Source organism: Punica granatum, chromosome 1 (assembly GCF_007655135.1).
Source record: "Punica granatum isolate Tunisia-2019 chromosome 1, ASM765513v2, whole genome shotgun sequence".
NCBI lineage: Eukaryota > Viridiplantae > Streptophyta > Magnoliopsida > Myrtales > Lythraceae > Punica > Punica granatum.
Window position 1 is genome coordinate 9,150,726 of NC_045127.1, and position 14,037 is coordinate 9,164,762.

Genomic DNA, 14,037 nt, shown 5'->3' on the forward strand with positions numbered 1-14,037 from the left:
ATTGACTTTTATGGTCCTGGAGAAAAAAAAAGATTATTTGATGATAATTTCTCATATCCCTCCACCGGCTCGGGTATTATCCTTAAGATTGCGAGAGATTTCTCTAAGGCCTGGAATTTGAATAACCGAGCTAGCAAACCAGCAAGGGAATGGCGTTTAATAGGATGGAATCCTCCACCTGCTGGTTGGTATAAACTTAATACTGACGGTGCCTCGAAAGGTAATCTGGGGCCAATGGGTATAGGGATTCTCACATGATATTGGCTGGCTACTGCTGTTACAGTGGAGTTATGGGGTGTACTCATCGGGTTAGAGCAGATATGGAGCCTGGGTATTCGTTAGGTCGAGATAGAAGTGGATTCACAATTAGTCAGTACGCTCATACTTGGTGCTCGTCGTAGTGGTCCACCCACCGCTTCTTTGGTGGAAGGTATCCAAGCTCTCTTGGATCGGGAATGCACTGTTAAGGTAGTTCATATGTATCCTGAAGGCAAGTGCTGATTGGTTGGCAAAGAATGATTTGCAGTTATCTCCGGGTACTCATACTTATCCACGTCCACCAACTGCGTTAGGAGCGTTATTATTCAGCGATATTATTGGGATTTCCATGCCCCGTCATTGAATTCTTTTAGTGTTTCTTTATTCAGGCTTCGGCCTCTTTACTTAACGAAAAAAATCCTTATTTCCATTTGCGAGCCATCAAACTCCTTAGTCATCAGTTTATCTTGATGGGTGTTGTCTTCCCCCAAAATGCGAGCAACCGTATTCCACTATCATATCCCAATCCAAATGGTTCGTCCATTACTAGGTGTTCTTTTTACTTTCTTTTTCTTTGTGAATTCCTGTCTTGTCTTTCATATTTATTTTTGTGTTACCAATCTATTTGGACTCACTTTGACGATAAACCTTTACCCAGTTAACACGTAGCATAAGCCAAAGTCAGCCAAGATCTTAAATGGAAGCAAAGGAATCAAGGGGGTGGACAAAAGTTTTTCCAAATATCAGCTCAGGTTGAGCATGATTACATTAGAACCAAAAAGGGTACTTGTTTCCATGTTCAAGGGCTCAAAATTCATGCTAAATGAAGTCGATCATGACTATTTCCACTGGAATTTTCATGAAAAGGATACTCGATTTTGATATGCGAATGAATCAATTTGCCCATAGCTCATGGCTGGTTAGGGTTCATCAGGTGTTGAAGGTTTTAATGTGTTGAATATATAGCTCAATATATGCAAAGATTAAAGATGATAGACATCTCTCACTAAAAAAAGAAAAGATGATAGACATCAGATATATCTCTCATTTCTCCAGTAAATATAAGGCATACCGAGTTATCCGATACTTTACATTGTACGCGACCGATTATTCTGACATGGAAAAAGGAGCTACTTGTCAATAGGATATCGGTAGTTAAGGATAGTACAAGAAACATTAATAATGCAACGAAGCGCACCATTAAGAACTCTTCTGTCTGAGTATATATATATATAATGTACTGTTTTGAAGTTATCGCATGTTAACAAATAAAACACACAACAATAAAAATGTTTTATTCATCCCGCCTGAGCCGAGGTTTCAGCACCGACCATTAATGCGTCGAGTGGAAAAATGAGCAAATCTCTTTCTCGGGGCAAATAAAGCTGCGCCCTCATTTGCAGAATGAGAACACTCAATGGGATTCCACAAAGAGCTGCTCGGGATATGTCCTTTATGTTTCCCAAAATTGCAGTTCGTGTGGAAGTTGCTTACCACTTCATCTCATTTCCATATCCGCGCCAAGTTACTTAATAGCCCGACCAGTGATAATCCAACCGCTAGGATGCCGTGGACCCCTACTCACATGCAGCCATAAACACACAAGGGACCTCTCTGACGAACGTACGTATATGCTGGGCCATGTCGACCTAGAGATGATAGTAATGTGGGCAATGTCGTCGATGGATGATCTTTATATGTTTGTACTTGGATGACGAAGAGGTCCACCAGAACACTTGGAATGCATATATATGTGCCGAGATCGTGTTTGATTGGCTAGCAGATAACACATATGAGATCAATTATATAGCTATAGGAGCTCATCTGGAAAGTATCTCATGCTTTGCATATTGATCTACGCAGTAGATCGATAATTAGGGAAGTTTTACTACTTTGCGTTCAATTAATTTATAACTGTTTCACCCAAAAGGAAATCACTAATAACAGTATGATTACGTGTTGATTAGACGTATCAGAATTAGCCTATCAACTGTCAAGTGATACAACTGTGATATTATCGTAATATGATCGATGACCTTCCTTTCCATTTAATATTTGTTTATTCATGATAATTTTGTTCCGCCAAAACTGTTCATTGCATCAACTGAGCTAACATCTCGCGTTGTGTCTTTCTTTTTATTTATTTATTATTTATTATTTTTATTGTCTTAATCTCATCTCATGTCAAATGTTAAATTAATGTATCTCTTTCTTACGTTGCATACAGATATTATGATTGACATATAATACAGAATGACATATATACATGTCACAACAGATGCCTCATATAATTCTGGCCGAGGAGCTGTATATAATGTGCAGCATGTCTTCATATTGGGGGGTCCAGGGCCGCAACTGAGAACGGTGACCGGCCAACTCCACGTCACCATGTAGATAATATATCGTACTTAATTTTAGCTCCCTACTATCGTGTAACGGGAGGCCTCGACTCATGTAATAATACTCTGCCACATCACTAATTTCACAAATTTAGGAGACTCATAACGATAGACTCTTCATATTCTTGTATTTAGTTTATAGGGCCAAAAGTAAACAATAAAAAAAATTTAAGAAAGCGAAACGAAAGCATGAGTTTGATGTTGCTGCTATAATGGTACAGACCTGGGTAATTGTGCATATTGTCAAATGTTTGAAACTCCTTATTCAACTTTTCTCATTTTTTTATTCTTTTTCTTATTTATATTTTTTATATAGTAATTTATAACACTCTCACGGGAGTTTACGATTTTTTTAAAGAAGAGCTTCTGCATAAGCCTTCTCAATAAACCCCCAATTTGTGGTTTAATCAATATCTATTTCCAGAAAAATATTCTTATAGGTTGAGTAAGTGTTTTTCTTTTACATATTGATGGGATATCATTTAATTAATTTGAGCTTTTCGACTAATATCCTCACTAATTTATATTTCATGTACTTTCATCTGATTATTTGGTCGAAATCTACTATTATATTAATATATAAGAGATTCCTAAGTTCAAGGAAATTTAAAAAAAAACACAAGGCAAATTGATAAATTAAAAAATAGAGTAAAGTGCCTACAAATAAATTGAGAAATATAAAAATAAGAAGATTATATCTTATATTTTCACATTTTTAATACTATTTTCTAAGCTATTTCAATATTTTTTTCTTAAAATTATTTTTTAGGTTACATTATTTTTTTCGTATTATTTTTCAAGTTTTGATTTCAAAAAGTTCCCCCTAATTTGCATAGTTTTATACTTGACTATATAATATTTCATTATATTTACTTCACTATTTGATATATAACAAGCATTTGAATTGTCCATTTATTATTATATATTTCATGCCATCTACGGTACCATTAAAAATGCAAATTACAAAATATATAACTAAAATCATAAAAATGCAAAATTAGTTACAAATAAATTACAAATCAGTATCGAAATAGTTTTGTCGACTAATTGAATAAATTTACTACAAGTCATCAATTAAATATATTTGCAAAATATATTGCACAAAATATTAATTAAAGTATATAAATATAAAAAATTCATGCAACGAGCGGATAAGAGGTTTAGGCCCCGTTTGAAATTTGGGTTTGATTTTAGAATCGTAATTTTGATTTTAACTCTACTCACTAGACAATAAAAACACACATTTCCCAAGTCAAATTTATAATACCATCTCATTTGTCTTTTTTCACAATCAAAATCAAAATCAAAATTAAAGTTACTTTAACTCTGAAATCAAACACCCCCTAGTTATTTAGGCCCCATTTGAAATTTGAGTTTGATTTTAGAATCGTGATTTTGATTTTAACTCTACCCACTGAATAACAAAAACACACGTTTCCCAAGTCAAATTTATAATATCATCTCATTTGTTTTTTTCCACAATCAAAATCAAAATCCAAATTAAAATTACTGTAACTCTGAAATCATACCACCCGTTAAATATTAATGCCCCCACTCGTGCAAGGAGGTAGAGCAACTATTATTGATCCCACTGCCACGTGTCCGTTTCATAAAGAGGACCACCATTACTATCAGTTTATTTATCATGACGAGAGGCGGCCTTCTAATTATGCACCAAAAAAGAAAGAGGCGGCCTTCTAAAGATCAAAAGATTGTCGTCGCCGGTCACATCACCGGTCGTTGCCGATCGCTCGTTGGAGGACTTGGATCAAGGCCGGTGGGATTTTTAGAGCCGCAAATAAGATTATAAAGTTTTTTCTAAATTAGGGGCAAGAGTATATGTAATTTTATTGAGAGTCGAAAATTTAATGTGTAAATTTTCATTAAGTATCAAAATTTTAGAGAGATGATTGTCCCTTCTTGATCCATCCCGAGCCAATTGGCCGAGTTTTCTACGCATTATTTTAACACCGTGCAAGAGAAGTTTGCGCGAGGGAGCTTCTATGCATGGTGCATTAGGTAATGCTTTTGCACCCTTAATTAGCCGTTGAATGGCACCCATGCTCTTTAATTTTCCCTCTATGGAGCACTACAATGACTGTTAAGTATGGAACACGGTATTTTAATGACATCATAGAATTTGCCGAAATTCGGGGGATTATAATCATTCATCCTGGCTATAGTCTATCTATCAATAAGAGAGTGGCTAGACAGGGAGTTCGAGACCCATTAAGTGGACAATACATACATGCTCTCCCAACTGGCGACAGCCTCTTCTTGGTTTAATCAATTTCTTCGCCTCATATCATTGCTTGTATTGCTTTGTCGAGACAAAAGTGTCTAATTGAGCACAATATGATAGAGATCGATATGTATAGTATCGGTTGACTTTCGCTTCGGTAGGGGACCGACCCATGAATTTCCCTTACTCCTTATGGAGTGTCATGTCTAGCTATCCTTTCTGATCTTAAGATAAAAGTCACCTATCGGTGAAAATTTTTGCCAAAAGTTACGTCAGAAAAGAAGCCGGTATTTCACTGATATTTCAAAATCCGCATACGAGAAGTGTATATTATCTGATTTGTCATGGATCTTTTATGCGTCTTTTTGTAACTTAGCTTTATCGGTTTTTCGCCGGGAAGCTCGTTCGTCATGCAGAATTCGAGTCTACCTATAATTGAGCTCGATCGACTCGCCCCGACTACAACCATCACCCATATATCCACCTTCACTGTACTGGCCTATTTTATTTTTTATTTTTTGGGTAGGTAGATACCGGCCTAATCTACCTTAAATAAATTTAACTTGGATCATATAATTGGGCCGGTTAAAATGAGGCCCGGTCTACTAGAATGAGGCCCAGATTAAAAAACCGACCTCTCTTTTGACGAATCCAATCTTTCAGGAAATGTGATCATGGATCGCATATTTGGGCCCTGACGCCATTTTGCACCCTACATTTTTTACTTTACCAAATTATTCCCCTAAACTTTAATTTTTTCACTTTTGCCCCCATAATACCACCATCCTGCAATTTAGCTCTGATGGCGAGCGATGTTGCGACATTCGCGTGCGCTGCGTCGAATGATCATCAAGACAAGAAGAAAAGAACATGTTTTTTGCATTATTCTGCCGTGGACTCTCATGAGTGCGGCCGAGGTCTACGTATTGCATTTGTCTAAACAATTATGAGTTCAAGGATATACTAATACTATGATGATTAGTTAAACTTGCTGTGGAGATGCCGAAGACGATAGGAGCGGCTGCTGCTGTTCAACATATCATTCACATAGTTAGATTGCGAGTTCTTTTTTTTTTGGTCAAAATTGAAATACAAGTTAGAAGTTTTTATAAGCAGTTAATAAAAGATTAAAGGCTTTGTCTGGAAATAAAGTGGAGTTTAACTCCACTCCTTTCCAATTATAAATAATTATATTTATTTGGAGTTGTAATATTGTATTTTTGAATTATCAAAAAAAGTATGAAAAAGTAATGAATAAGTGAGAAAAAGTAATAATTATATTGTTAAATTGTAAAAAATGTAATAAATAATTTAGATATTTTAATATTAAAAATTGAATTGAATCGTAAGAAAAAGAAAAAAGAAAAAATGTAATAATAGATAAAGATAAAATTGAGTAAAGTTAAAAAAAATTACTCATTTGCCGAGGCTTATATTTACTTTGATCAGTCTGTAAATACTTTGTTAAAATTCGTAGTTGCATAATAACATTTTCTACTTGTACCAAATATTATTTTTCGAGTCAGTCGATTACATCAACATGGATGCGATATGTTCCCGGCGATAACTTTGGGATGCGAAAAATAAAATTAAGATTTGCCAGTGGCTTCTTCCTTATTTTCGGAGAAACAAACGACCTGCCGGTCGTGTTCACCTCCAGGAACACCGATTCCCGTCCGGAAAGTGCTTAATCAATTGACAATCGTACCGTGAAGGCGGTGAACGGCGAAAGTCAAGGTGCTTCTTCCGGTTTCGGCGGCGCGGGGCCGGTTCATGGTCTTCAGTTTTCAGTTGCAGACACCATATTGTTGAATTGGGACCAAGTTTGTTCGTTCGTGTACTAATAACAAAATGGGGGGCGGGGACGACAGCCCCAACAGCGGGAACAAGTGGACGCCGAACCGAGGCCACCACCGGAAAGAGGCGGAGGAGGAGGAGGTGAGCCTCTGGGGAGTCCTGGCGTTCGGTCTTATTGGCGCCACCGCCACCACTCTCGCGGTTAGCTTCTCCCCTGAATTGCTTCTTTTCCACCATTGCTGTTCGATTCTTCTTTTTTCTGTTATACTTTGTCAATCGAGATCAAATGGACGCGCTTGTAACGTTGAGATGCATTGTCGACCTCGACTTGCTAATTTAGATGTTAAAATTGAGGGGTGGGATCTAATTAGTGGAACAAAGTTAATTCCTTTTGCTCTGTACTTGCTGAGATTGTAGCTTTCTTGCTCGTAGTAGATGTGTTTTCGGTTGCTTTTGATGAAACTGATCTCTATGCTGATCCTTCGTTGCAAATGTGACAGGCCACGAAGCTTCGGCGAACTATCGATTGGGTCTACTCTCAGGTGTGTTTCCCCATTTAGCGCTTATGGCTTGTTTCTGTGATGTGCTGTGTACTACAATTAGCAATTAGTGTTCTGATTTTGTTTTTGTGGCGCTCCCTTTATGGGGCGTTAATCGCTTGATAGGTGGTAGAGTAATGCTTGACTTCACTGTGAATATGCTACATAAAGAGAAAATGGATTGACAATTTTATGATTTTCCTTGGTAAGAATTTCTTAAAAATTAAGTAGATGAGCTGACTGATTTTTATTTATTGTTCGTCAAAGTTTAACAGGACTCGATCTTCAGCAGAGTCCTTTCGAACATCTTTCCAAGAGGGAGCATGGAAGAGGTACAATCGGCGAATGCAGGAGGAGTATGAAGAAGAAATGGAGAGAGTGGTGAGTCTTGTACTTTGGCTGCTTTTGTTGGTGATTGCATTATTAGTAGTAATGACAATGAAAAGCATCGTTCTTTTGTTATCTTTGTTTGGGAAATCTTCCCTATGAATTTGCCTGGTCACAGCTGCTTCGCAATTTAAACTGTACACACTTCCTTCATGATTTCAGTCCTTTCAGATATAATGCTGCAAAAGTAACACAGCAATTGCACGTGATTGGGCAAATAATTAGAGTCAATACAATGAAAGGGTGTTACACTTTTGAATGGTTATTTTTTAGTTGTGTTCTTGATTTGGCCTCTGTAACAATGATAAGTGCATATTGGTTAAAAAGAAAGACCTGATATTAAAATGGACACTTGCTGTAAATAGTTAATCATGCTCTCTCTTTTTCTCTCTCCTCCTCTCTCTCTCTGTGGGTATAGTTCCAAGTATTTCATGTGGTTAGCTTAGTGATAAACTAGTCCTAGTCTGCAAGGTATTGATTTTAGAGTTCTAAATGTCACGTAAGCAAGAATTTCAAGACCAGCCGGAGAATCTGACTCTGTTCTCTTATTACTCTTTCTCTGGGGACAAGATTTTGCACATACTCGGAGCAAAACATGTGAGGCTGGTGAAATAGATTACTTTTACTTAATTTAATTAGTTGAACTAGTTAAAAAGATATCAGTTCCCAATATTATGTGAGGGCACATCATTGGGTAAGCTCTTTCATCTAAGATGTTGTCATCATGCATTATAATTCAGAAGAATTAGAACCATCGTCTTAGCAAGTGAAGTTATTATTCTTATTTTCTCTGTTCTAAGTGATATGATGAGCCATTTCTTTATCGATAATTTGGTTCTTTTTTAAATTTCGGCCACTCTTTCTACATCCTATTCTTTTGCAGGAGCGTATAAAGCGTATGCAGAGTGTGTTTAACAGGGAAAGAAACAAATACAAGAGGGGTTATGAGAGCTGGAGGGAAACTGGTCCAGGTGCATATCAACAACAGTTCCAGCGGGATGATTGGTACTGGAAGGCTGACAATTCCTTCAAAGATTATAGGACCCACTCTCGTGGACCTCCAAGAGACGGTCGAAGCCATCATCCACTATCACACCATTACTTGGTGTTGGGTCTTGACAGGTGATGATACATATGAATCTTGACCACCTTGATATGAGGAATTCTGCCTTTTAGGTGCTGATGAAGCCATGAAGATGATATAATGATATGTTGCTGTTAAATTATCTATCATGGTAGCTGATCATGCTCATTTTGATTTTTTATTTCCTTTCTAATTAATAGCACATAAATTTGACTGGGGACCTCTGTAACCGTTATGTCATCCTTGACACTTGCATATAAAACGAAATAACCTTGTCTTAAATTTCTTTGCTGTAGGTCTAGGACAACTCCTTACACAGATGCCGAGATTAAGGTATGAGTGATTGCATGAGCTACTTTATCTACTGACTTTGGACGTTCCTGTAGTTTATTTGTCTATTTTGTTACTGTGTGATTTTTCAGTCCCAGAATCTTGTCACTTTGTTTTTGAAGAAATAGACTTTACCCTGTCTCTAGCTCTTGTTGTCTGATCTAAATAATCATTGCCTCTTGACTAATTTGAAGTTGGAACATTTTCGATAAATTAGAGAAGGTTTGGTTTAATTGGATGGAAAAAGAAATTATTTGTGTACAGACATGGAGATGGGAAATTTCCCTTCTTCTTAACACTTTATTCTTTTTATTTGTTAGATTAGAGTAGTGGCAGTTTCCAAGAGAGTGTTCTTTTGAACATTGATGAAATTTTCAGAATGTCAATACCAAGATTATTTTCTAATTATCTGCCTTGCATTATTAGCACATCATTGCCGTCTTCTAAAACAAGCTTGTAACTTTTTATTGCTGCAGACAGCATTTAGGGCCAAGGCTATGGAATTCCACCCTGATCAGAACCAGGATAATAAAGGTAATATTTGCTAGTAAATAAAACTTCATTGCGGCAATATTACCTCTTTTGGGTAATGCTGAATTTAAATTTACTGCTGTTTCGGCTGCAGAAGCTGCTGAGGCAAAGTTCAAGGAGGTGCTTAAGTCATACGAGGCTATCAAGCAAGAAAGGAAGACCGGGAAGTAGTGCATGTGCTAAACATTGCTTTTCAGGATTGTGCTAAATGCACAAGAGCGAGGTGTGCTCAGGAGGCATTCTCCTGCACATTCCTAGAAATGCAGAGGCCTTGGGGGTGTGGTAAATTCTACTTTTTGCCATATCATTGAAGATTTTCTCGGGTCTAAGCTGCTGATGCGAAGATTCGTCATTTGAATAAGGTATACTACAGCTTTAATATCATTAGTCCAGGAAGAGTATGTATATAAAGAGCAATAATGGTTCGATGCTGACATTGAAGTCGTGGCCTGAGAGTTGTCTTTAGCACTGGGTTGATGTATAGTAGGTTCTCTTCAGTACATTACCTCATTCTGCGGACAAGGGGGGAGAGTTCAGAGGTTGGATCCGATTCTTTATATATTTCTTTTTCTTTTTCTTTTTTGCCTTTCCATATAAGCAGTTGTACAATAAGGATACGAAGCGAAAGGAAGAAAATTTTCCGAGCTTGTTATTTTGCTGTGTCTCGGGAAATTTCCCGTATAATCTCGAAGTTTGAGCTGATTATCAAGATGTGGCTTTATGGCATTCAATTGACCATTTGGTGGTCTGAGAATACTCCTTATGGGGCTGTCTAAACGATACGTTGCGTCGGACTTATAAATTCCGTGAATTTGCGGATTATTCACAGTTGTGTGAATGTCGGACGGAGCCCGTATGGCGTTTATCTATCGTTATGAAAAGAAATATATATATTTCATAAAAAGGATAAGGTACATTTTGCAAAAATTAAAAAGAACAAAAATAAAAGGAAAAAATAAGATTTAAATTTTCATATTTATGAAATTGGAATTGAATTGTTGAAGCTTTGGCGGGTTAGCGCTTAGCAGTAGCAGAGGGTGGCAGAGGAAGATGGAGTTCAAGTGCTCCGACGTGAATCTATGGAGAGAGGCTCTCTCCGCCTACTCGGCTCGGATCGAATCCCTCAACAAGCCCGACCTCGTCTCCCTCGACTCCTTCTACCGCCACCAGCTCCCTCCTCTTCTCCGCGGCCGGAACCCTAACCCTCACATCACCAAGTCGGAGCTCTCTCAGCTCATGAAATGGAAGCTCACCCGCGGCAAATGGAGGTGAAGCACCGAACCCTACCCACTCCTCTCTCTCTTCTCTCATTCATGCACCGCCAGCACTTGGTGTAACTGCGCTCTTCTGATTCTTCAAAATCAATGGCTCCATATTAGTTTCGATTCATCTCAACGTGAACGATAAATTCAACTCGGTCAAGTTAAACACGACGAAGGCGCAGTTAGTTCTATCTGTGATGGAATGTCTGAAGTTTGAAAATGATTCTCTCTTATAACCATGTTCTGGTTAACATTTCAAGTTTTGTCAAAGTGATTGAGACGCATTGTTAAGCTTGATGAACTTTCCAAAGCTTGTGTTTTTCTGCTGAGATTGAGTTTAGGCCTCGATTGATGGACTTTGTGTCGTCATTGGACGAGGGAACGGTCAAATCTGCTTCTCAAAAGGCTTTTCAAGCACTTCCAGATATCTCGAAAGTTGTATCTGAGCTTACGGTATTGAAAGGTGTTGGCCCTGCTACAGCCTCAGCTATTCTCGCTGCATACGCGCCTGAGGTTGCACCGTTTATGTCTGATGAGGTGCAATTGAAGATTCAAGTTGTTCCTTTGTTTCTGCTTGATTCCGTATCAACTGAAATTGGGGTGTGTGATTACGCTGATTTGTAGTAATTGATTGTTATTCTATTGGTGAAGGCTATGGAAGCAGCTCTTGGTAGCTCGAAGGATTACTCCTTGAAGCAGTACATGTTATTTGTGGAGAAGCTACAGGCCAAGGCAAAGGCGAGTGATATTTTCTTTGCAGTGTATGTGATCCTATCGTCACTCTTATTAGAGGACAATATATTCCATCTGCATACAAAATCTTCATTGCACATACTGCGGGAAGAACCAGGAAATTGAAGTCTGACATTTATTATTGAATGTGCAACAAGCAACCCCTGTGGCTGTGGCTATAACCTAAATCATATGACGACCAAAAGCAATCAAATATTTATAGAATTGTGTCTATTGATGTATATATTGGCAAAATGATTTGCAGGAATTGAGTACCGAGGTTGATGCCTTCACACCATCTGATGTAGAGAGAGCTCTGTGGAGTTCTGCTGCGGGAGCCAAGTTGAGTGATCCTCCATCACTGTCCAAGACTAGCGTGCAAAGTGGGTCCAAGAGGAAGAGAAAGCCTTGATTTTGGTGAAAGCTGGCAACGAATCTTGTAAGTTTATGTAAAGCCTTGATTTTGGTGAAAGCTGGCAACGAATCTTGTAAGTTTATGTGCATCACTTTGTTCTCATCCTTAAGACCAACTGCACTTGACCTGTAAACTGAACATCCAAAACGGATATGGAAGGCAACCTTTATGCATCCTTTTGACGATGGATCTCCTTGAATGGGCTTATTGGGTTCATCTGGTTAGTTGGTAGATGGGCTCCTTTAAGTCGAAAGTGTTGAAACGGTTGCTATCCATCTGATGTAATTTCACTTAATTACTTTATTTATTCAAGTGAATGGCCAGGCTTGATTATTCTTTAGAGTAAAAGGATTTAGAAATTGAGCTTCAGCTCTTAGAATAATTAGTATTTGCAAGTCCAGAAATTTGCAATTTGACCTTACTGGTATAATTGGGACTTAGTAGTGCTGTTTTGTCTTTGGTTTTAACTCTTGTATTGTATGTAAGTCCACTATGTTTAGGCGTCTTCCTTTGTCTGCTATTGACTCCTTAGTCAACATAGGGAAAATATTCCTTGTCTTTCTGGGAATTGCTTCTGAGAAATGTATGCTAGGGAAGCAAGTTTGCCTTTTGAACACGCTTTTATTTGATATGGATACCACTGAAAATATCTTCTTCCAGGCAGCAATTGAAGAGCATTTTTGTCCACATAGCATCTGATTCTGGACTTCTCTGTCTGCATGCAAACTTGGTAGTTAATTACTTCCAAGCTGTTGGTTGATGGGTTTGCTGTGTACGAGGGGGCTGGATTACTCATCATGAGTTTTGCATTCCCATCAATTTAACACTGATATCTCTTGGAACTCGAGATTGGATGAGAGATCCCGCATTCTGCTTTTGAAAAGATTATATGCCCTTTGGCTTCAATAATAGGAGCAGACGGTCAAAGCATGACCTCTGCCCTGTTTTGGTCCCCATAATATGCAAGGGAAGCTTGGAATTTTGCGCTCAACCTCTTGAAGTCTGTCCCTTCCACTGGGAGCTTTTGTGAGGTTGTCTTTGGAAGTACATGGTCCCCAGACTACCACTTGACGCCATCAGGTAAATGCCTCCAACACAACCAAAATTCCTTGCATTTTATCCGCCGCCTGCATTTCAAATTCAACGGTTCACTGACCGTTTGCTGGGCCTTATCACATGCTCTAATGTTCTGCCTCTGGCTCTTTGTCCGGCATGCCATATATGTCCATTTGTCTTCCTGGGTGTTCCTAAATTCCCTATTGTGCAAATTTCCTTTGCTTCATTATCGGCAAGAATGCCAGCCTGCATTTGCAGAATGGCATTATAAAGGGGGCACTATTTAGATCACTGGGCATTGTGCATTGGCTATACCCCCGACCTGACCAGTCACGAACATGAGTATATGTCGTATCTATTTCCTGTCCATGGCACGGTCCAACTTCCTTGTGATAAACATCAACTGTTTGAGCTTTAGGGAGCCTTTGCATGGGGTTGGGCCTTCTTGTTTGTGGGCTTCCATTCTTTGATGTAATTATCTCGCTGTCTTAAATTCCTACGTTGGTAGGAAATGGAAAATCGGCTATATGTCGGTGTATGTATAATGGGTGGGGATCATATAGTATTGGACCGTTATCCACTAGGCACAATATTATTAGATCTGCGACGTCAATCACGGGCCTTTCACACGCCGGTCTCCATCACGGTGCGTAGATGTTTGGTCGAGCCAGAGGGAAGGGACGTGAAAGGTGCTGCCAGTTTTCTTCATAAATACGAGTAGGTAGCATCGGAATCTAAAATGAAAAGGGGAGCGTGAAGGAGGAATATCCACTCGACTCTCCGATACAACCGTCCTCCCCAAAGAATGGTCCCTGAAAAAATTACAGAAAATAAATAATAAGTATAGTAATTGTTTATTATTTTTAAAAAATATGTAAAAATTGATTTTTTTTTTTAAATTAGGAAGGGGACAATGGTTCAATGATGGGGCCAGAGGAGTTCGTGCATTTGTCGACTTGTGTTTTGTGAAAAGAGTCATTCAGCCCTAATCACAAGAACATGGCC

At 38.4% G+C, this 14,037-nt stretch overlaps 2 protein-coding genes across 4 annotated transcripts; both read left to right on the plus strand.

Moving 5' to 3' along the window:
- The first annotated feature begins 6,498 nt into the window (after window positions 1-6,498).
- On the plus strand, window positions 6,499-10,269 carry LOC116187716. Its single transcript, XM_031516626.1, has 7 exons — window positions 6,499-6,897; window positions 7,197-7,238; window positions 7,503-7,616; window positions 8,506-8,744; window positions 9,003-9,039; window positions 9,513-9,570; window positions 9,662-10,269. The coding sequence occupies exons 1-7, from the start codon at window positions 6,751-6,753 to the stop codon at window positions 9,736-9,738; spliced, it is 714 nt and encodes a 237-aa protein (XP_031372486.1). The 5' UTR covers window positions 6,499-6,750; the 3' UTR covers window positions 9,739-10,269.
- A 273-nt stretch (window positions 10,270-10,542) lies between these two features.
- Window positions 10,543-13,740, plus strand: LOC116187722. 3 transcript variants are annotated; one of them, XM_031516639.1, is made up of 5 exons: window positions 10,546-10,835; window positions 11,141-11,366; window positions 11,481-11,567; window positions 11,827-12,000; window positions 12,637-13,740. In XM_031516639.1, the coding sequence occupies exons 1-4, from the start codon at window positions 10,618-10,620 to the stop codon at window positions 11,971-11,973; spliced, it is 678 nt and encodes a 225-aa protein (XP_031372499.1). In that variant the 5' UTR covers window positions 10,546-10,617; the 3' UTR covers window positions 11,974-12,000; window positions 12,637-13,740. The 3 variants fall into 3 exon arrangements, with proteins under 3 accessions (XP_031372510.1, XP_031372499.1, XP_031372504.1); XM_031516650.1 differs by lacking the exon at window positions 12,637-13,740 and having other exon boundaries at window positions 10,543-10,835; window positions 11,481-11,590; window positions 11,827-12,271; XM_031516644.1 differs by lacking the exon at window positions 12,637-13,740 and having other exon boundaries at window positions 10,550-10,835; window positions 11,171-11,366; window positions 11,827-12,271.
- The last annotated feature ends 297 nt before the right edge of the window (window positions 13,741-14,037 follow it).

Bases quoted from the DNA above. Each gene is read 5' to 3' on its own strand.
- LOC116187716 (XM_031516626.1), top strand. From the start codon at position 6,751: ATGGGGGGCGGGGACGACAGCCCCAACAGCGGGAACAAGTGGACGCCG. The intron at 7,239-7,502 runs GTGTGTTTCCCC...TGTTCGTCAAAG, and splicing joins TCGATTGGGTCTACTCTCAG to TTTAACAGGACTCGATCTTC. The intron at 8,745-9,002 runs GTGATGATACAT...TCTTTGCTGTAG, and splicing joins TTGGTGTTGGGTCTTGACAG to GTCTAGGACAACTCCTTACA.
- LOC116187722 (XM_031516639.1), top strand. From the start codon at position 10,618: ATGGAGTTCAAGTGCTCCGACGTGAATCTATGGAGAGAGGCTCTCTCC. The intron at 11,367-11,480 runs GTGCAATTGAAG...CTATTGGTGAAG, and splicing joins CACCGTTTATGTCTGATGAG to GCTATGGAAGCAGCTCTTGG. The intron at 11,568-11,826 runs GCGAGTGATATT...AATGATTTGCAG, and splicing joins AGCTACAGGCCAAGGCAAAG to GAATTGAGTACCGAGGTTGA.